At 36.5% G+C, this 21,419-nt stretch overlaps 1 protein-coding gene across 1 annotated transcript in view; it reads right to left on the bottom strand.

The window, feature by feature from the left end:
* Positions 1 to 1,465: 1,465 nt before the first annotated feature.
* TTC7B (tetratricopeptide repeat domain 7B) overlaps positions 1,466 to 21,419 on the bottom strand; it is a gene marked incomplete at both ends in the record, with an annotated part of 48,156 nt that continues 28,202 nt past the window's right edge. Inside the window, 3 exons of the mRNA XM_010081221.1 lie at positions 1,466 to 1,694; positions 7,045 to 7,185; positions 17,979 to 18,076. Coding sequence (XP_010079523.1) covers positions 1,466 to 1,694; positions 7,045 to 7,185; positions 17,979 to 18,076 — 468 coding nt within the window. The remainder of the gene's footprint in view (positions 1,695 to 7,044; positions 7,186 to 17,978; positions 18,077 to 21,419) is intronic.

Genomic DNA, 21,419 nt, shown 5'->3' with positions numbered 1-21,419 from the left:
TGGTTTTACTGGCGCCTTTCCTTACTTCAGCAAGGATCGAGAACTCTTGGTCACTAAGCCCAATAGGCCCAAGATGGCCTCCAATCACCACATCTCCCACCAGTCCTTCTCTGTTTGTGAACAGCAGGTCGAGCAAGGCACCTCCCCTGGTAGACTCGCTTACCAGCTGTGTCCTCCAAGAATCTCCTAGACTGTTTCCTTTCTGCTGTGTTGTATTTCCAGCAGATGTCTGGCAGGTTGAAGTCTCCCACAAGAACAAGTGGGAGCGATAGCGAGACTTCTGCCAGCTGCTTATAGAATGCCTCATTGGCTTCCTCCTGCTGGGAGGGTGGCCTATAACACACCTATAGAAAAGGTCTAGAGTAATAGAGAAAGCTTTTAAAAACAAAATTTTAAATTGTAAGAATGCTTAAAAAGGACTGGCCAAGCCAATGAAATGAATAGGTTTCCTCCAGCTTGCACTCAAACTGAAAAGCTCGTGAAAAGAGAACTCAGAAGGGAAGCACAGTATTTTTCATCTCACATGCCTCTTAAGGCAGCTAATTTCTCAGGCTTTTTTTTCGTGGGTGACTATTTATTCAAAGGTGGATTCAGAGGCAGGGCAAAATGATACCCAGAAGAACATAAGCTTTCATTTTCACTGAGCTTCACTGCTTTAGGTCAACTGCCTGCTTCTTCAGAAAATGGAACCTTTTGGCATTTGTCAGTAGGCTCAAATATCTTGAAATGCTGAAAAGGTGAAACAAAAAACTTTCCCTATGCTGCTTTCCTGTCTGATCTTTTGTCTCATATGTTCCCCTCAGGGATGCACGTGAAATTTATCTGAATAATTCATAAGCACCTAGGCAAAAAACAGCTTCTACTTCTGAACAAAAAGATTGCGTAAGAAGCTGATTGCAGCTGTTCTAGTCTGCTCTACCTGGAAGAAAACTGGATTAAAAAAAGAAAGTAATTTTGCTAACACGGTGAACACAGAGTATATTACATGTATGCATATATGAAGTATTTAAACATACTTCTGCATTTATGCTGGGGAAGGCATGTTTGTACTTAAAGCTACATTGTCCTTGGAGGGCAAGACTGATTCTCTACCTTTCAAAAATCCAAGAAATCACATAGCATGAAGGTAATCAATCAACATGTGGAATTCAATGTTTAGTTTTTTAGACTACAGTATCCAACTCTTCTCTTACCATGAGCCACCTTTATTTCCCAACAGCACTGAACACTAGGCAGATGCAAATGATTTATTTTTCTGTAGTCTCTGCTAGGACTGAAGTAGTCTTATTGCCTGCAGATGCTTTTTATGTCCCAACATACATAGAAGAGAGAATAAAAAGCCAAAAAATATTTCTTCCAAAGCTATTTTGCTAATAAGAATATAGATCCAAAACTCATAAGCTATGGGTTACCCACACTAAGTTAAGATTTCACAATACAATATCATAAGTTGAGACAAAAGTACTTGTGAACGCGGTTCTCAAGACTTACCAGCCTCTGCATGCTTTTTACATGGGTAGGACTAATAGATAAGGCCTCTTCATACCAGCGTTTGGCTTCATCAATATTTCCACGAAGTTCAGCCACCTGACCTCTCATATAGAGAACATAGTGCGACATCGGGAAGAGATTAGCTGCTTCCTGGGTACATGCTGTGGCCTCAGCAGGCTTTCCAATTCCTATGTAGACTTCAGCTGCAGAAGGAATGCGAGGACCAATGAATGGTTCTTGCTTCATCATACCATGACTAGATATTGTCTCATGTGTTGTATTTAAAAATAATTTCATTCTAAGCAAAGCCTATTTTCCTCAAAAAATTTTCCAGTTCAAGATAAATTATTACAGAAATTATTTTAAACGAATTATTGCTTTAGGAAAGTTGCTTTTCTAAATGTAATAGGAGTTTGAACCTCTAATTGGTTGTTTTAAACAACAGAAAATTCTTTATAGTTTGTTATTTTTAACTGAAGTCTGGGGTTTTTTCGTTTTAGATTTATTTTTAAGATGTGAACATGCCAGTATTCCAGTACTATTTAATAACAGAAAAAACAACACAAAACAGCACACAGAGATCCTTACAGTAGGTAAGGGAACACAACTAATTGTGGAGTTTTCTGAATTTTACACGTCAGCTGTTAAGGAAGCAGTAGTAATTGTTCCAGCTACCAATCACTAAACGGGAAGCCTGGTTCTAAGTTTCCTACTTCAGAACATTTTAAAAGAAAAGTTTCCTTGTTAAGTTAGCAGAACACATGAAATGCTTAATAAGCATTCTGATTTGACAAAATTTGTTCACATATCCAAGCATTTTACCTAAGATAACCTCCAGAAGCTAAGAACATTTAACTCTTTAGCTTTAAAAAAAATCATCTGCATTTAATTTAACATAAATCACTTCTGACAAAAGCAGTCAAGTAGCCTGCCACACACTTGTCTAAATCAAATTGACTATAGGGGAAAAAAGGTTAATTCAGTAAGTGATTAACAACTAACAACAGAAGAAGTATTTGCCTTCAATAGCTCTTATGACACTCTTCAACACTACTATTTCACTACCCTGCTTGATTAGCTTAATCTCTTGCTGAAAGAGTGGGAGAAGAGAGGAATAAAGAGATACTAAATGCAAGAAAAAGATATTAAAGGTTCTGAGTTGGGTTATCTATTTCTTATACGTTGGTATAAACCCTAGAAAAATTGAGCCTCAAAGTAACTGTATAACTATTATATCATACTGTAATCTTACAGATTAAGGTTTAAATCAAAATGCTCCATCAAAACAGCAAAGTGATCTATCTCTGTTCAAGACATGCTTCTCACTGCACAGTACAGGCCACCCCTCTTGGTTTAAAGGCCATCAGATCAGGATCTCACACTACAGTAGTGGATTTGGGGTTATGCCTAAAACCCTGAATGGGACTGATGTACGAGTGCCTTTAAAGGAGCTCTCTTCCAAGATAAGTATTTTTAGAAACTAATGAAATGCTTTTTGATGGAAAAATGTCTCATCCACATGAAGAACTAACACATGAAATTGCAGATCCAGCAACACTTTTTCCCCCTAACCCTAAAAGAACCACCTCACCTAGTCAGAGATGGCACTGTATAACTAAATAATAGCAAACTTTGAAGACAATGAAGGGATAACATTTTGAAATAAAAATCTAAATTTCAGAGAAATTACATTTTTCTGTGATTTTTTGGATTTTGCTTTTACCAACAGTTGGTAGAATCCAAAGAGCAAGTTGTAGCCGTATTTTGAGAGCTGGATATACAGCATAAAATGTGAATTGTATTGAGAAGTTTGTTGTTGGGTTTTTTGTTTTTGTTTTTGGTTTTTTTTTAACTGAAATATTTTGGAAAAGCTTTGAGTACTTCATTCTGGAGTGCTTTTCTAAAAGCTACATGGTCAATATTACTATGTAAGAAACAAGGTTTTTGTGAGTATAAAATACACTAAATTAGTTAAATGCTAACCATTTGAGCTCTCCTGCTTTTATTGTCTCTTCTCCAGCATTATCAGATTTGAAACACAATTTTAAATGCACACTCCCTAGTTGCTCAGTGAAAAGACAGTTTGGAAAAATATAATTTACATACACTGTTAAAAGGTGCAAAGTAAAAGCTATAATTATTAGCAAATAACATGCAGAAACTAAAAATTACTTGTAGGTGATTATCTACTACCACAATAATTCTAGACTGAAAAATAAGCAGGGATGGGCAAAATTAACAGACTGCAGTTGCAATTTTGTGTTCTTTGAGATGAAACAAGTATGGTAGCAATGGCTTTTAACACTAGCCCATAGAGGCTCGAATACTGCTTATAAATTAGTCTTACGTTCCTGTAAGAGATACTAATTCTTGCTGTCCTACTGACTAAACGCAGCAGAGAAACTTGACTGTTACTAACAGACCTTCCTAAAATATTAAATTAAAAAAAATCCCTTTATGTTTAAAGTTATTATAGAGTTATTTTAGAAATAACTTCTCCTTTTCTCTACCAGAAGTTATGACACCCCAATAGAATACACAGCACACTTTTTGAAAAACTATGAAAAAATGAATATCAAGTAAATTTGTGGCTACGTGTCAAGCATGAAAGTTCATTCAAGAAATTTCTGAACCTTAAGGAGAGCTGTTCATCCTGAATAAGGACTCAAAACTGAATAAAAATGATAAAAATCATCATGGCATATTCAAATATATCAGTTGTGGAGAACTGACAAGTGCCAGCAGTCTTTGTAGGAAAACCTCAGAGACTAGAAGCAGTTTGAAGAGAAACCGGGTGCCAAGTCTGACGGGCTCTTCTCAATGTCTCTGCCTAGAGAACGTCAAGAATGCCTGCTGGCTCAAACTATTCCAATGCATTCGCTTGCATTTTATTGAGAAATCTATCTATTTTCCATTCAAGCTGTATAACAATATTGAGTTCAGTACTGATACATTTCTCAAGGGACCATCATAGCCTTTGATCATTTAGGATTAGGTCTGGTTTTTAATAGTGACTTACTGGACAAAGTACTAATTCCAAAAGTCACTTTGTTTCACATTTAAAATAAGCCTGTTCTTACACCTTAGATTGTATGCCCAGAAATGCAAGGCTGAAACAGTCCATTAATAACGACAAAATTAAAAACTACATCAACTTCTTTGGAATGAATGCCATGCTCATTTACACTAATGACAGCTGGAATGAAATGCAAGGCTGAAACAGTCCATTAATAATGACAAAATTAAAAACTAAATCAACTTCTTTGGAATGAATGCCATGCCCATTTACACTAATGACAGCTGGAATTACACTGTATATCTAGAAGAACAAACATTTTCTCTATTTTTCACGTCATATATATTAGTTCGGGTAAATATACTCCACTAGGTTTTGCATGTTATTAGAACTTACTTAACTTTGTAATCTATCATGAAGAATAAGTCTCAATTTTTACATTTTAAGATTTCAAGCTCGTTAAAGATTCCACATCCACCTCCCTTCCCCTCCTCCCCCCAGCCCAAGATGTAAATCACTGCACAACCATACATGGAGTCAAACAGTTAAATGTGGCATAAGCCTCAAAAGGGAATTAATCTCTCAATGGTAAATCTTCACTGTTATTTCAAGAACATGTGCTGTAAGTAAGGCGTTAAGTAATTTTATGGCTGTTTTCTATGCAAGTAGCCCCTGTATACTGATGAAGATACCTTCCAGAATATCTGCTTTGTATTGTTCTAGGAGAAAACTTTATTCCAAATGTTCCTGCAGTAAAGAGCCTTTCTCAAGTCTCAGGACATTTAGCTGAATAGCAGGATGCCTAAACACTCTGAAACGCAGCACAGATCACGAGCTTGAAGTATCAAGATCATTCCAAAGTGAGGAAGAAGTAGACTTCAGGTTGCAGCACCTTCTCTGAAGGCAGACAGCAGTTCTCTTTCTTCTTTTTTTTTCTTTCACTGCTCTCCATACAGTGTCAGAGCACTCTTCATACTTTGTTGCATCCTTCCCCTGGATCTTAAACACCTTAGTTCATTCTCCAACCCAACTCTCTCCTACTTCCCTCCCACGCTTCCTCCTGCTGGGAATCAAGAACATGACCTACAGACCACGCTTGCCGAGAGAGATATTTTTAAGAGTGGAAAGTGGACTGTGCAGCAGACTGCAGCAGCAGACCACCAACGTGGACGCAAAACCAAATAAGCTGTGAACTAAAAGGAATCAGCAAAGAGTGTCCAGACCCCTTCTTTGTGGGTAAAACCATAGCAGGACTTGCATGGACTGGATAAGCAGCAACAGGACATGACCAACAAAAATTAAGACAGAAAACAAGCAGTGGAACAAGCCATCACAGAATGCTGAGAAATTATCAGCATTATAGATGCCAAGAGTTACTGCAGATGGTCATCTGTGTTGGTTTATAAATATTTAAAAATCAATGATGCCATGATGCAAGGCAGGTAACCACACTGTGCCATAGTGGACCTTGCTTGTTCTAATCTGTGTTGCTTTCAAGGAGCCCTTCCGCTCCCAAATGAGATCACTACTATTAATCACTATCGTTCATTCTTTCTTTCCAACCTTCCAGGCTTTTTCTCATTAATCACATTAATTAATAACTGGGAGCCATTGCCTTGTAATGACTTTCACACAATAAAGCTGTTAATGCAAAACAGGTAAATTAAACCGCTAAGAAATACAGCGCTGTTTTGCTGAATGTAAACATTTAGAAAAAAAAAAATTATGTCACTGAGAAATGCTCAATGTGGCGAGCAGACCAAAGCAGAGCAATTGCTGACTGATTTCTAATTTCTGATTTCTTTCTGATGCAAGCATCAATAGAAACAATTGCACTGTACACATTTTCAACTGTGTAAAAACACACTGGATCATAATTTTCTGGTTAAAATTTTATATAACAGCCACTTGTGATATTGCATTTGGCTTGAGGATTGAAGCAGTATAACAATGCTAAATCCACTCAAGATGACTCCACATTTAGAAAAACAATCCTGGGTCTTCTGCATTAATGAAGCGAGAAGGAAGAGAACTGAATGAGAGCTCATTATCACAGCTGCAAGGAACAAGTTGCTCAATAGTACTGCTACCCTTTTTTTCCACATATGCAGGTATTTATTTGCAATGATAAAGCTTTTCTACTTGCAGGAACTCTATCCAATAATCTTACAAACATATTTTTCCAACTAATGGAATTAGGGCATCTAAATTTCCAAATACTAAAATACTCGAGGTACTTCAGAAATTAAAATATTTCACGGATAAGGGAGAGAGTGATGCCTTTGTTCTACAGAAGATACGACTCTACTGATAACAGCTGCATTATAGAACCGCTGCCTTATCCTACAAAAATGATCTTATACATGAGCAACTTTAATGCTCTTTTTTTTTTTTTTCTTCAGTACTGGCTTCAGTGCCACACACACACAGAGAAAAAGTTTCATCTGATGAGTGATAACCAACAGAGTTTTGCAAGTCCTTAGGCTAGCAAGAACGGGGACGGGGAAGAATAAGAAAGAACTTCAATTTCATAGTACCTGCATGAAGCCATATTTGAGCCAGAGTCATCCAAGGATGCAGGGGACCTTGTTTAGGGGCACTGCTTTGCAAAGATGAAGCAACCTCAGACAGTGCTTGCTCCACTCTGGAAGCTGCTATTGATGTGGCATGGACTGAACCTGAAGAAATAATAAAAAAAGATTACCATCACAGAAAGAATAAAGGCCATACATAAAACATTTAATTGTAATCCTGTTCATAAGAGTATATAAAAACCACACTGAACATTGGTAACTATACCTGACACATTTTTGGGTTGCTACTATGAATACTCTCTGTTAAACTTGACACCTCTTTTCTGGCAAAGTATGATCCAAAAAAAGGTTTGTGATGTTATCGTACACTGTAATCTTCAGGTTGCTGCATGCAGTTTGATGTTAGTAATTGCCACGTCCTTCCATAGAGTACAATTAGAGAACTATTTTAAGACTAATAACAGTACAAAAAGAGAGAACTAAAATATACGATGTGATCACAACATACCCCATCACACATACACAATTAAACTGCACTGAATGTAAACCTTAGCTAATCAAGAAGGCTGAGTTAAAATGCCTGTGGCAAAAAAGTCCCTTGCATAAAGAACACTCCCAAGGGATACTATGTAAAGGAGAATTCTTGTAAAATGAAGCATTTACAAGTGAGATTACAATCTCATTGGCAAATACTACCCTTTTCAAAGTACTGGAATTGAAAAAACTTCTTTAACTGCAGAATATCTAATGGCAACTTTGGACAGCCATTTACTCATGATTTTTTTTTTTAAATCAAGACCATGAATATTTTAACCTACACTCCTTCCTGTCATCTAAGCTTCAACTTATCTCTAGTTGTTTTATAATTATAAATTACAAAATCTCACACTGACTGGGCCTGGTTAATAAATAATGGAAGTGAAATATTCCATATTGGATCAGATGAGAAGTCTTCCAAGCCCGTCAGCATATCTGTAATGATCAAAAATGGCAGGCAACCTGAAATAAAGTACTGAATCCTGTACAGGTTGAACTGCACCCCACAAGCTCATCCTCATCACTAACAGTTAAGAAATAAATGAGACCTTCACTCTCAATATCACAGGTTTTCTAAGAATTTTAACAGGAAGGGATTTCCCACATAAAACCTACATTCTTAAGTGTGACAAGATAAGTCAGCACACTAGAAAAGTAAAATAAAGTCCCAGTACACAGATCACTGGGAAGAAGCAGTTTGTGTGAAAGTGTGCATCATGTTTCCCTTAACCAACAGAAACAAGAGAAAAGCAGCACTGGACATAATTAGCGTGTCGTATGTCATTATGAATAAGGAATTGCCCTGAAGATCTGAAACAGTATCTGCCCCTGGAATTTGCTCTCCTCTACTTGCTGATGAAACAACTCCAACTCCAGCCTGCAGAGCTGAACATTCACTATAAAGTTTTTGTGTGTCTTGTCTTTAAGGCTTAACTTCTGAAGAAATATAAAAAGGAAGTTAAGCAAGAAGCATATGGGGAGTATATTCTAAGAAAAATACCAGCAAAGGTAGCATAAATACACACTAGTCACCAGTAATCCTCTTCCCGTCTGACATCCCTTTCTGTAAATGCACGTCACTGCAGCCTGTCACTCATTAGCTTCCCAGGGACTAATAGTGAAAGTCTCTCCTCATGTCTCCAGAAGAATTTGTAAATAAAAGGTGTGATTCACTGACACAAAGGATATAATCTAATCCCTTCCTTCTGAAAAGCAAGTATTCCGTTTAGTATTAAAAATAACCTGTATCTTCTATTACACAAAGGACTCTGGCTGCTTGCCAGACCGCAAGTAATTTCATATAGAAAGTGTGCTGTTAGATTTTAAGCCTCTAGTACTCAAAGCACATATGGTAATATATTATTAAAATTTTTTGTACATTCATTTCTATATAAAAAAGAACTATAGTGTGATAAAATTCTTATGAGTTGCAGTGCCACCTATATTGAAGGTAGAATGGAGTAGAAAACAAGTGCTTCCTATGGTAATTAACTCCTACCCTGGACTTAATTCTGAATATCAGAAAAAAGAAAAAGACTTAAAAAAAATCTTTCTAGAACTCTTTTTTGAAGTGTTATTATTCAAATTGCTTACATTTCCTGTTGAGGAAAAAGGGTGATAGTCTTCAGGTGTCCTTACTTCAATCAAACTACTAGAAAGTACATACCTCCTATCTTTCACTAAATTAATACGCCTGATATTAAAATGTATTCTAAATTAATATTAAATATTAACAATCTAAAATTCAATGTTGATCAAGTAACTTAACTGCTTTAGAAACTCAGACTGCAGATTATTCAACATAATCAACTAAATTTAAGCTGCCTCTAGACAACATCCCAAGTAAGTGGGTTCTTGGGGTTTAAGTTTGAAGATCAATGTTAAGCAGAACACTAAGAAACTTGGTGTAATCTTCTGCAGGGCTGTTTGGAAATCCCAGCCTTTGAAATCCTTAATGCTTCAGTCTTACTTAAAATGTAGAGAATTTAAGTATGTTGCAAAACAGCACAAATAACTGGGCTTTTTTGTTTGGTTTTGTTTCTTGAAAAGCCCTCCTTGCAGTGGCTGTTAAGGGAGCTACCAAGCCCAGGGCTATACAGTTTCCCAGAGGAGGAGGGATGAGCTCTAGTACAGCCTTGCATATCTAACCAGCACAGCCATTGCATATTTTAATCACACTTTTACATCTTTGCTATTACCTTTTTCCTTTCTTAACCCCCCACCCCGTAACAGTAGTCTTTTGACACTGCCCAGTCAGGCACTTTTCAGGTACATTGCACTCATGCTGACAGCTCTAAGTCATAAATCCCTAAATGCTTCTTCAGTATTGCCACAACTAGCCATCATCTGACTCATTTCTGCCTCCTTCTGTTAAAACACAATTACTAAGCTTTCATTTTGCAGACAACTAAAACCCATTTAAAGATCTTGTGTACTAAAAAGCTTTTTCTGACCTTTCTCCAAATTTTATTCAATCCTTTTCTTACTAGAACTAACTTACCTGAACTATTTGTTCCTTGTTCTAACCCAGGGTTCCCCAGATTCAGATCTTTATAGTCACATTACAATTGTAAAACATATAGTAATTTCAAGTACAACTGGTAAAGATACATAGTGGTTTGTGAGGAACAGAGGGTAAAGAGTGGATCTTAAAGTCTGCTTAGGGCCACACAGACCCTATGCAGCCACTCATTTGCTGGCTCCCTGTTGGTTCTGTCATAAGCTCCGCTCTCTCTTCCCAGCCTTATCTGTATTTTTCTTTCTTTGGTCTGAGTTCAGTACCCTCAGCCAAACACAAACATATCCTCGCTTTCAGTGTTACAATTCACTCAGTTGTAGCCTCCTCCAAATGCTCAGATAGAGTAGCAGTAATTTCTAGTTTAAAATTTTACCATATCTTTCATACACACAGATATCTTTGCTCCTCCAAGATAACTTCTAGACCTGCTGTTACAGTGTGATACTTAAGAATGAAGAAAACATTTCCTCAAAATACCACAAGCAGCAAAGCATATTTATTTTTAAATATAAAAGCATGAGGTCTGGAAAAGTAATATGTCACCAAAATGGATCCTGGCTACTCATCTTCATTTGTTTAATTTTGTTCTGAAGCTTGCTTATACTAAAAGGGCCAAGAGCAAAATAGGGACCGTCTTTGCAAGATCTAGAATTCACTACTTAAACTACTTCTTGATTAACACCTGGAATCACAAACACACTGCAAACACTAATGTGACAGAAGGTCTTAATCATAACAAAATATTTCTAAACCAAAAAGGTATAACTGCCACTCAAGTTTCCTCTAATGACATTTCTCCAGAATTTACAAGAGTTTCTACTCACCATACTAACATAGCATCTGCAACAACCTATGGTTATGTCAACGTTTCAATTCAATCTCAAACAGAAAACCTACTAACAGCCTTGTACAAACACAACTTAACCAAGAAGTTACCTCACAGAAACCTCTCTTTTTTACAAGTCACACCTGCAGTTCAACTTCTGTGAAAAACAAAGTGTTCAATTTACTCTCTTCAGGCTTTTCTTAAGATAAACGTTACAGGAGACTCTGCATGAAACCCATCTTTCAATACCATTTGTAAGTCACCCTATGTAAATAAGTGCGCCATGACTTCTTCAGTTCTTTCTTTGGTCACTTCCCAATAAATTCTTAACAAAGAAGCCTAATGGACATGACCTAGGAAATGGACTCTATCAGCACGTAGTTGGCAAGCAGGCTTAGAGAAAAACAAAATCCCTTTGCTATGTTCATCAAATTTTCCTTCTGAAAACAGATAAAAGAATAGACTGTCACCCTTCATGAAACATGTTCATATCAACTGACAAAAATTTTTTTAGGATTTCTTTTTAGATCATAAAAGAGTATGTTACTAAACAGTTTTACATCCATCATGTTTTCAATCAATGTTTCAACACATACATAAAGAAAAAATGCTTTAACAGCAATGCTCATGCAGGAGAAAAGCGGAAAAACCTGTGATTTTGAACTTACATGCACACAAGGCTGGCAGTAAGAACATTAGTGGTGTGACATACAGAGAACTCTGTGCTAAAAAAAGCAATCACATGATACAAAGAGGCAGTACCTTCTGCAGGACTAACACATCACTGAAGTGATGCATTTGATAAGACTGATTGGCAGGTTTAGCAAAAATTAAGTTTTTCCTACAAAATCCATTAAGTGTCTGAGACACCTTTCACAATCACAAAGCTAGCTTATCTTTTGGTACAAAGTTACACGTGAAGATATTAGTAGTCAGGTATGGACAGCATCATTTACAAAGCATCCTCTTAGCTCTTTGACAAAGATTTTCTGTGTTTAGTCATTGTCAAACATGCTGTTTTAAGTATCTTCCTACTCTTCTCTCCTCCACCAAACTGGTCTCCTGTACTACTTCATAAAAATCTATGAAAAAGTAAAGTAATGAATGAAAAAAAATCCCATCATCTACTATTCAAGACTAAACATACAGCTTTTGAAGTAACTAGTTAGAGAAAAAGAACGCCATTTCACATCCTTGTTAAAGCAGCAGTTACTTTTATTGATCTGTATTCTTCATTCTCTCTTATTTAGCTTGTTTTCATAATTTCATTATTTTAAAATGTACTCAGTTGCATTCCAGACCAATGATGTTTTCCTTAGAAACAGCACTGGCGTTAAAATCTCTACTACAACATACTGGCAGCTGACCACTATGTTATACAAGACCTCCCTCGTATACCTTTATTTGCAGTCCTCTAGAAATGAATACTGCCTCTTTAATTATTAAATGCAAGTGTTAGTTGAGTGCATTCAGATCTCGTAAGATTACAGCCCTAGGGGTGACTGAATGGGCAAAGAGCATCAGCCTTGCTTTACACACTATCAAACTTCCACTACTGATGGATAAAACATGTATGTTTTGTGATAAAGCAAAAGGTGATTTAAGTCCTTAAGAAATTAATAGAACTGCACAGTGTATACTACTTACAAACTGAAAAAAGGGAGTAAAAACCATGAAAGTAAGCATCTGATGGATTGCCTTTGAACAGATCAAACCACAAATTAAAATTGAAAGGAGAAAAAAAAATTACATATATATATATATGTGTATATATTATATATATATAAACGAAGAACTCCAAGAAAGCCAGAGGATTTCTGATAATCTTCAAACTGTAAATCAGGTTTACAGGGATTCAAAAGATAAAAAAAAAATAAGATTACTGCTTACAAGAAATATTTTCATAGAGCCTTTGCTATACTTCTAAAATTATGTTCCTGTTCAACAGAAATCAGAAGTCAAGTCAATAATGTAAAGTGTCTTTTGTTTCTTTCACTAGGAAAAAAAATGAACTGAGTAAGATATGGAGCATGAGATTTTCAGCCCTGGTAACTATACTAACATGCTAAAAGTATCTAGGCAAAATTCTACTTACTCAAAGACAGAGAGCTTTAAGTTTCATTAATTATTTACACTATACAAAGGACTCCAATATCTGAGCTTTTTCACGGTTCCACTACTCATGCATATGGTGGAAGCTCCTTTCCCTGAGGATACAGTAGCTTGGAAATGGAAAACTTGGGCTTTACGTAATGGAATCCATGCCTGGACTTCTGCATTCTTTCAATTTGCCTTCTTTCTTGAGTGGGTTCTTATTAACTTGTAGCTCTGCAAAGAACAAGTAATTTAATGCTAACTGGGATGTCCTGTTAGCAAGCCTCTAATAGCAATCTATCAGCTATTCAAATGCTGCAAGAAGAAAGTCAGATTTCAACTGGTTAAACTTCTGTAGGACACAGATTTCATGGGGTCTAAAGGAAGTGCTTTCCTTAGTTTCCACATGAGCTAGCATTTTCAAAACTTCAGTCTTATGTCTGCTATTTTAACAAGTGAATTTTGCTAATACTCAAAGATTTTTTTCCTACATTTTGTTAGAAATTAATATCTTGATATCTAAAGGCTAAGTGTCAAAAAATAATTTCTTAAGACTGGATTATAGTAAATGCAGTGACAAGAACAGTGCTATGCACAAAGCTGTAAGTGAAGGACAATTTAACAGAAATGAAAAGGAGTTAAAAAGAAATGGCTGGAAAACCGTGTTGATTTTACCCTGCCACCTGAACTACTCTGGCAGCATTACTGTACAGTTTGTAATTAAACAACACAGGGATTGATCTTACAGCATGTTTAAAATTGAATCATTTCAATGAACAGAAAGGCTCTTGACTTGAGAAAGCAAAATGCTGATTTTCACTGCTCTAATACCTCTGAATCATTCCAATATGCCCTACCTGCAATACGAAAACACACACTGATATTTAGGCAATTTCTTCCTTCATGTGAATTTTCAGGGAAGATTTTGAATACAATTAGCTAAGGCTTTCTGAAATTAAGTCATTAAAAACTGTACAGATGAGAAGGAAATTCTGTGCAAAGGAGTTTTGTTAGGCAAAAGATGCCAGCAACGGAAATAATTTACAGCAGCAAATGCTACAAAACAGTCTTGGCCAATAACCTCTTTTACCAAACAGCTATCATTTTCTGTAACAGTCATGAGAACAGAGTATTAAATATGTCTGTAACTTTACCTCTTTTGGGATCAATAAAACAGCCTATTCTGATGAAACTCTTAAAACCCATTCAGTATTTAATGAAGGACATCTGAAAGGACGGATTTCACTGACACACTGTTGAAACTTAAACTGTTTAAACACGGTTTATCAGTTATGAAGATTATCAGAAAAATACAGCACAAACTAACACGCCCATCAGGAATAGAAAACCAATTTACAGCGAGAAGGTGTACAGGGCTCGGGAACTTGGTCACAGTATGAAGAGGCTGCATGGGGCCAGACAAAGGTATCTGGTTTAGGATGAGGATGAGGAAGATGAGAAGAAACAAACAGTTGGAGAGGAGACTCTGTTCTTGAGAGAGAAGATGAGGAAGTATCAGAGGCTAAAAAGCGAAACAAAAAGAATGATAAGGGTGTTGGGGGGCAGAAAAGAAAAAAAAGATCCAAGAACAGGGTTTAATGGACTCATCTATGCCGAAAAATGCAAAGCATTTATTTCACTGTTCAGTAAGATGGAAATGGCTTCTACATAAAATACCACTTCTTCTGAAAGCAACATAAAAAAATACTCTGTATGCATGTGCACTCTCCTCCCATACTAAAACTAGATTAAAAAAAAACAAATTAAAGATTTTTTCCATATGTTCTAATGCATAAATTTGTAAAATATATTTAAGAGGAAGTAAAGACTAAAGTTTAAAATTCAGCTACTATTGTTTCTTCCTATGATAAACTCAGTGGACTGCAACCAATACACAACAAATTGAATAATCTTTTTTTTAAAAAAGATTAAGTGCAACTTACCTTAACCAAAATAGCCAACTGAATCTCAAGTGATTTGCATATGCATATCTATTTTTGGATAGGAAATGTGCCTGCCTCCCTGTGAGATTTTACTTCAGTGATTGATTCATCCAAGCTTCCTTTTTTCTCCATATTTATTTCCTTCATCAATACAAATACATAATACATCATTATACAAATATGGGTCCATGCCACTCATGGCAAACCAGCTGAAACAGAAGGCAAACTTAGTAGATTTGCCACAGTTATTGACCAGGGCATTAGCATTTATCGTCTAGCCTTGTAAGAAATCCACAATACACTCTTTTTATACTTCCAAGGTAACACAAGTTTAAACTTGAATCATTTAATAATTTCTGTTTATGGGATTCTTAAGAGCTCTATATAAAATTTTTAAGACTTTTTTTTTTCAAATTTGAACTTCCTCTTAATTGATACATTTAAGAAAAAGAATGGTTTACACCCATCACAGCTAGACATATTTTTTTTTTCACAGATTTTGAAATTCAAATTGCAAGTACATAACACTTCAGATTTTAGCTCTCATTTCTTGGTTCTCAGATTGGCCAAACTCCGACTAGACAGGCAAAGGGGATCATCATCTTCATAGGTAGCAAGCAAAGTTAGGAAGGGGAAAATTTCCAAATGTTCACGTGTATACGCACACACAAATACACACACAGTAGCATTATACTGTACAAAGAGGAGGGGATCAAACTTTCCTGTCTTACAAGGATTTTCCACGATATCTTTCCTACATACCCTATTTTAACATTTGTTTATTTATTTAAATGTGAAATTCCTTCTGCATTTCTAAACATTGTGGATCCACAGAATTTGCACGTGCTCTTTCAGCCTATAAAGGTCTAACATCTCGACCATCTATTGTTTCTATTATCTACCTTTTGCAAACAATATTTTTTTGACAGTCTGCTTTGTTTTCTTACTCAAACATTATGACAAGCTTGTCTTTTTATTCTTATAGTACCATAACCTTTTAATTTCTGCAAAATTTATATATAATCTTCTGGATTAAGAATTTTGGACAAAAGTTGGATATGGAGCTTTTATATGTGTATTATTATATAGATACAGTAGATAACAAAGCTCTAGTCCTTACCAGAATTTGAGTATTCGTATTTAAACAAGGTTTCTTCTGCTAAAATTAACAACTAAAAAAACCCAAACAAACAAAAAACAACCCCAGCCCCCCAAACATAGAAAAAAAGGGACACCCCTCCCCAAAACTATCCTCCACAACTACCTTTTATAAGAAAAATAATCCAACAACGACCCCATATTTTTAACTTCCCATCCTGTCCTCCTTGACAGTAGAGATAATAAGCTTTAACAACACAGCTGAGATTCAGGAAAAAAAGACAATTTGGAACTTCTAGAAAAATCAGAATGTATGCATAGAACCTGTTTTTCATTGAAGATGTCAGCTGTCGGATTGGAATCTGGGAAAAGCTTCTTGAATAGCTCACTGTTTTGGAGGAAGGTTCATCTTTACTTTAAAGCACTGAGGAATAGGTAGTCTTTAAAAAGTACCAATAGTTATGCTCTCAAGCATGGCAGTTATAAAATAGGACACCCCAACAGTGTGAGCTTTGTTACTCCATGGGGGAAAAACACAACCACAAAAAAACTCCCACAACATCCCCCCTAACAAGCACTCCAGTGAAGGCATAAAATAAATTATCTATATCTATGTCTATCTATATACGTATACGAAACCTTTAAAAATCTAATTATGTTCTTAAAATGAAACAATGACCTAGACTAGAATATAGAATTATCAGTATAGAATGATACAATGTTATCTCACACATTTTAATTATACAAATACAAGCAGACAGAAAATTTCACTATATGGGCAGCAAGCTAAATTATGCCATACTTCAGACCACATCATATTGCAATTCTTTGAGATCAGGTGACCCGATCTTTGTAATCAAAACTGTTTGCCACTATAGCAGGCACAGAACACCTTCTATTTACTTACATGATTTCAAAATTAAGTGAACATTCCATCCAACTTTAACTTTCAGAAGTTAAATATCTAAATTAGATTTTTCTCTATTGCATAATTCTGATATTAAACAAAGAGATACATTAGACATTTCAATGTATCTTAATTTATGAGTCAGTGTATTCTAATTCATAGGCTGGCAAACTTTCCTATAAGCTGTTTGTGTCAAAGTGCAATTAAGCAGAAATTCATATCTGAAAGGTGCCAGGAAAAGCATGAGACAAAACCCAGGAAACAGAAAACTACCAATATTTAGAATGTAAGTAACATACTGTAAAGGTTTTTGGAACTAGCATCATCATGGTAATTCCTTCTGCAATTTTCACAGAATACATGCCTCACTTGCTTTTTGGTTATATGACTTCCAAGGCATATCAAATTGCATTGTGATAACTAGATATATTAAAATAGAAAAATTACATATTGTAAATATTTACTGACATTTAACAACCCCAGCTTTTATGTAGTGCACCTGTGTACCGCAATTTTTCACATGTATCTCAAAATATCACAGTATATATTATTTGTAATAAATAGATTTTGCATGTAACTATATTTTAATATATATTGGAGACTTTAATATAATTAGCAATGATTTCTTCAGGTTTTTGGAGATTAAAAGTTTTTCTGAAATGTTTCTGATTTATCTTTTAAAAAGAAAATATGTACAAATACTGAATGGACACAAAAGCACAGGACTTTCTCAAATTAACTAGTTCGGCCTACTAATTTTTAGCCCTTGCATACAAAAAATACCACTAAACTCAGCAACATCCATACTATAGATATTTTAATTTACCAAGAACTTGGTCAGTAAGTACTTCCTAAATAAAAAAGAAAAAAATCGTATATTGTACAATGCCTATTTCCACATATATGACAATGAAAATATGATTTCATTTTGCAAAATAAAACAAAAACACTAATGCAAAATCTAGCTATGGTCAGACCATTTTACCTATTTCATTGTTCAAAGGCAGTTCTTACCTGTTTCAGGATCACTGAAATCTGGTAATGTAATTGTATTAAGCTGTCGTCTATCAGCAATAGCTCTGTCTAACAGGCTGCTCCCACGTCCAGAATCACTGTATTGAAGTACAGAAATTGTAAGCAATTAAAATATAAAATTATATACTGAAATATAAGTTGCATGGTGCCCTCCTCCCACAAAGGTTCTTGCTATAAAAATTCTCGCTATGAACAAATTTAGTACCAAGCACCACTAACCACTCACAGTGCATTAAGCCAGCTGCATTAAAACAGAATTAAGCAGAACGAAACTAAATCCCTATTTACTTCATCTATTCTGTTTTCATAATTAATACATCCATGAAGGGAATACAGCCTTTTAATTTGTTTCATAGCTAACAGCTTTACAGAAAGGATTTATTGTACCTTAAACTTTTATATAATATGAGGCACAGCTCTCACGGGAAGCCAACATGGCAGATGTAAGTTTGAAAATCTACACTTCACCCAGACTGAAGAGAAACACAAAGCTCAGGGCATCTAATTTTAGGTAAAGATGTTATAAAGATGCCATAAATACCTTTCACATAAAAAGGCATCACTTTTGTCTCTAGAGTTCGAGAGGTGGGTGTGTGGTTTAGTTGTTTGGCGTTTTTTTCTCTAAATATACATACACACACACAGATTAACTGCCTAATGTTGAATTTGATCCTAATAGCACAACAGGAACATTTTGAACACTTCCAACACCTCAGGTGCCTAAGCAGTAGCAGTGGTTTTCAATGATTGCTCCTGAGGACAAATGCACTTAATTTCTACTTCAGTTGTAACTCAGTATCTGACCCTCAGGCTTCTTGCTGATATACTGTCCGGCAAACTATTTGCTCCTAGAACCACTATTAAAGATTCAGCAGAGGAACAGGGACTGAAGAACTAATTGCTCCTTCTCCTTAAGATGAGGTGAGTATTGAGACACATGGACAGACAAGTGTCAGGAAGCACATAAGGGCACTCCTTTAACATTCTAAGGTTAACAGAGTAATTTAATTTTTAGGATTTTAAATCTGGTACTACTCACTATCAATTAATACTTTTTAAAAAACCTCATTAAAAAAAAAAAAAGCACCACACAAACTTAAAAATAATTGGGCTTTAAAGCAATTGGGCTGTTAGCCCAACTTAGCACAGTGCAAATGTTTGGTTCTCACTCAAGAGAAAAAAACTCCACAAAATTCCTAGCTTAAAGTAAAGCCTGAGAGACTTTAATCTAAACTGAAAGACTGGAATTCAATAAATCTATCTGCCTTGATTTTAACATCTCCTCCTTCCCAACTTGAACTGAGAGAAGTGCAAGAAGCCTTTCAGCAACTCTTTATAGTTGCACACTTCAAAAACCACTGAAACAACTTCCTCTCTTTGTACAGCTGACATTAAAATGGTATAAATAAAATTTTGCATTACTCTAACATTATTGCATGACTGATTTCCTTACAAAATGATGCCATTATAGAAATACACAGGAAACAGAAAGGAACTTTCTGGGACACACACTATCAACTATAGCTGTTACATCAGTTGGTGCATATTTTCTGTTAAGTGCTGCATTAATTACTTCCTCAATCCACAAGCAAGCACTGACATGCCAAATGTTCCTGACAAGGAGTGCCTGGCTTAGCTTAAGTATCTTCTAAGCACAGCACTGGCATTCTGGTTTGTTCTGTGATACAATAAGAAGGTATTCAGCCCTTAAATTTCACTCAGACCATCCAAAGAAAGGTTACAGCTTGGTACTCATATTCACTGTTTAATTCTGAATGTGTGAATTGTGAAACATGTCACCTTCCATCATGACACTTATCCACAGCTTCTGTCCGTTCCATTGCTAATTTGATTTTGTTACCATAAACCAGAACTTCAAGAAAACCTTTAAATGTCAAGATAAAAAAGCAGTAGAAACTACCAGATGCAAAGTAGTCCTCGTTAATTTTTCTACTTAGATGTTCTTGAAGGAGAACAGTGACACAAGAGTTAGCAAACATTCTTGTTTGAAACTGACACAGCTAAGAGTAAGTTTTCACAGTCACTGACGATGTCTGAAGGAAGCATTACTTAATGTGTATTTAACATGGCGCAGTAGCTCTTGGCACAACAGCAACCACAAAAAAAGTAACGACAAGGCATGATTAGAACCCTGATCTGTGCAGAGGATGTAACAGCAGAGATGGAAACTTGTGCTGGAGTACATGCAATACCTCACTGAAATTATGCTTACGGAGCAATTGTAACTATTCTGCACAGCACAGCATTCTGGCAATAAACTCTTCAATCCCCCTCCCCACTCACACAGCAGCCAACTAAAATAAAACACTACCCACTGAGTTAGAAAATAAATTCTCTCCCAGGACCCTGCTGCTAGTTCAGTGGCTTTGAGTTGAAAATAATTCAGCTGAAACCTTTCTGGTCACTGACATACTTGCTTTCTTATAACCTCTGAGTCCTGCTCCCTGCTGCACAGCACCATGTCAGGGTCTCTCTCAAGGCACTGTGACAGATTCAGGTCCCTTCCCAGGCTTTTCCTGACACACCTCCAAACTTTCCTGCTCTGAACTGCTCACTAGCTCACTAAGGAGAGAAACAACTTCCCCTCTTTGGACATTAGGCCAACTCTCTCAATCTTCTTAAAGAGATGCCTATGTTTACATAGTGGAGATCAAAGTAAGAGCAAAAACTGAAAAGATAATGTTCGTCATACTGGTGTACAGGTTATCTGATGCCACCTGGTACAAAGATCTGCTGCTGCAGCATGTCTTCTCCAGGAACTGTCAGCCCTTCAAGCAAGCAGATAGCAGGAAATTCTGCTTGTGCTCTTCTGTGGGTACTTGATAAACGTGTTGAATAGTGCCAGCAGGGATTTCTGCAAAGTGGCCTTCCTGTTTATTTCACAGCTTATCTAAATATATATGGCAAAGGACCTGCACAGAAGCATTCCGGAAACCCCAATAGGACTTGTTATGGTTTTGTGTGGGGGGTTTTGTCTGGTAGCAGGGAGGGGCGTAATGGCTCCTTAAGCAACTGCTAAGAGTTCCCCAGCTCCCAGTCTGCTGCTGGCGGCAAGGGAGGGGTTACAGTGGTGGCTCCTTTTTAAGTGACTCTTAACGATTCGCCCCCTCCCCCCCGGCTCCAAGTGTTTGGTAACTGTGAGGAGGAGTGGGGGAGGGAGTACCACCTATCTACCCCCTGTGAGAAACTGCTGGAAGTTTCCCCAGCTTCAGGCTGGACCCACCCCAGGCCAGGGCTGAGCCAACTGGCACCTCTGCAAATAACATATTGAGGAGGGGGCACGCAACAATGGGGTTGGCATGGCCCCGGGCAGGGCCCGGCTCGGGTGGACTGGCCCAGCTGCCCAGCTGCCTGCTCAGCTTCTGCAAAATGACCTGCCCTAGTCCAAGCCTCCACCAC

Source organism: Pterocles gutturalis, unplaced genomic scaffold (genome assembly GCF_000699245.1).
Source record: "Pterocles gutturalis isolate BGI_N339 unplaced genomic scaffold, ASM69924v1 scaffold13759, whole genome shotgun sequence".
Classification (NCBI taxonomy): domain Eukaryota; kingdom Metazoa; phylum Chordata; class Aves; order Pterocliformes; family Pteroclidae; genus Pterocles; species Pterocles gutturalis.
The sequence above is the reverse complement of the archived record's forward strand: the minus strand, read 5'-3'. Positions and strand labels throughout refer to the sequence as shown.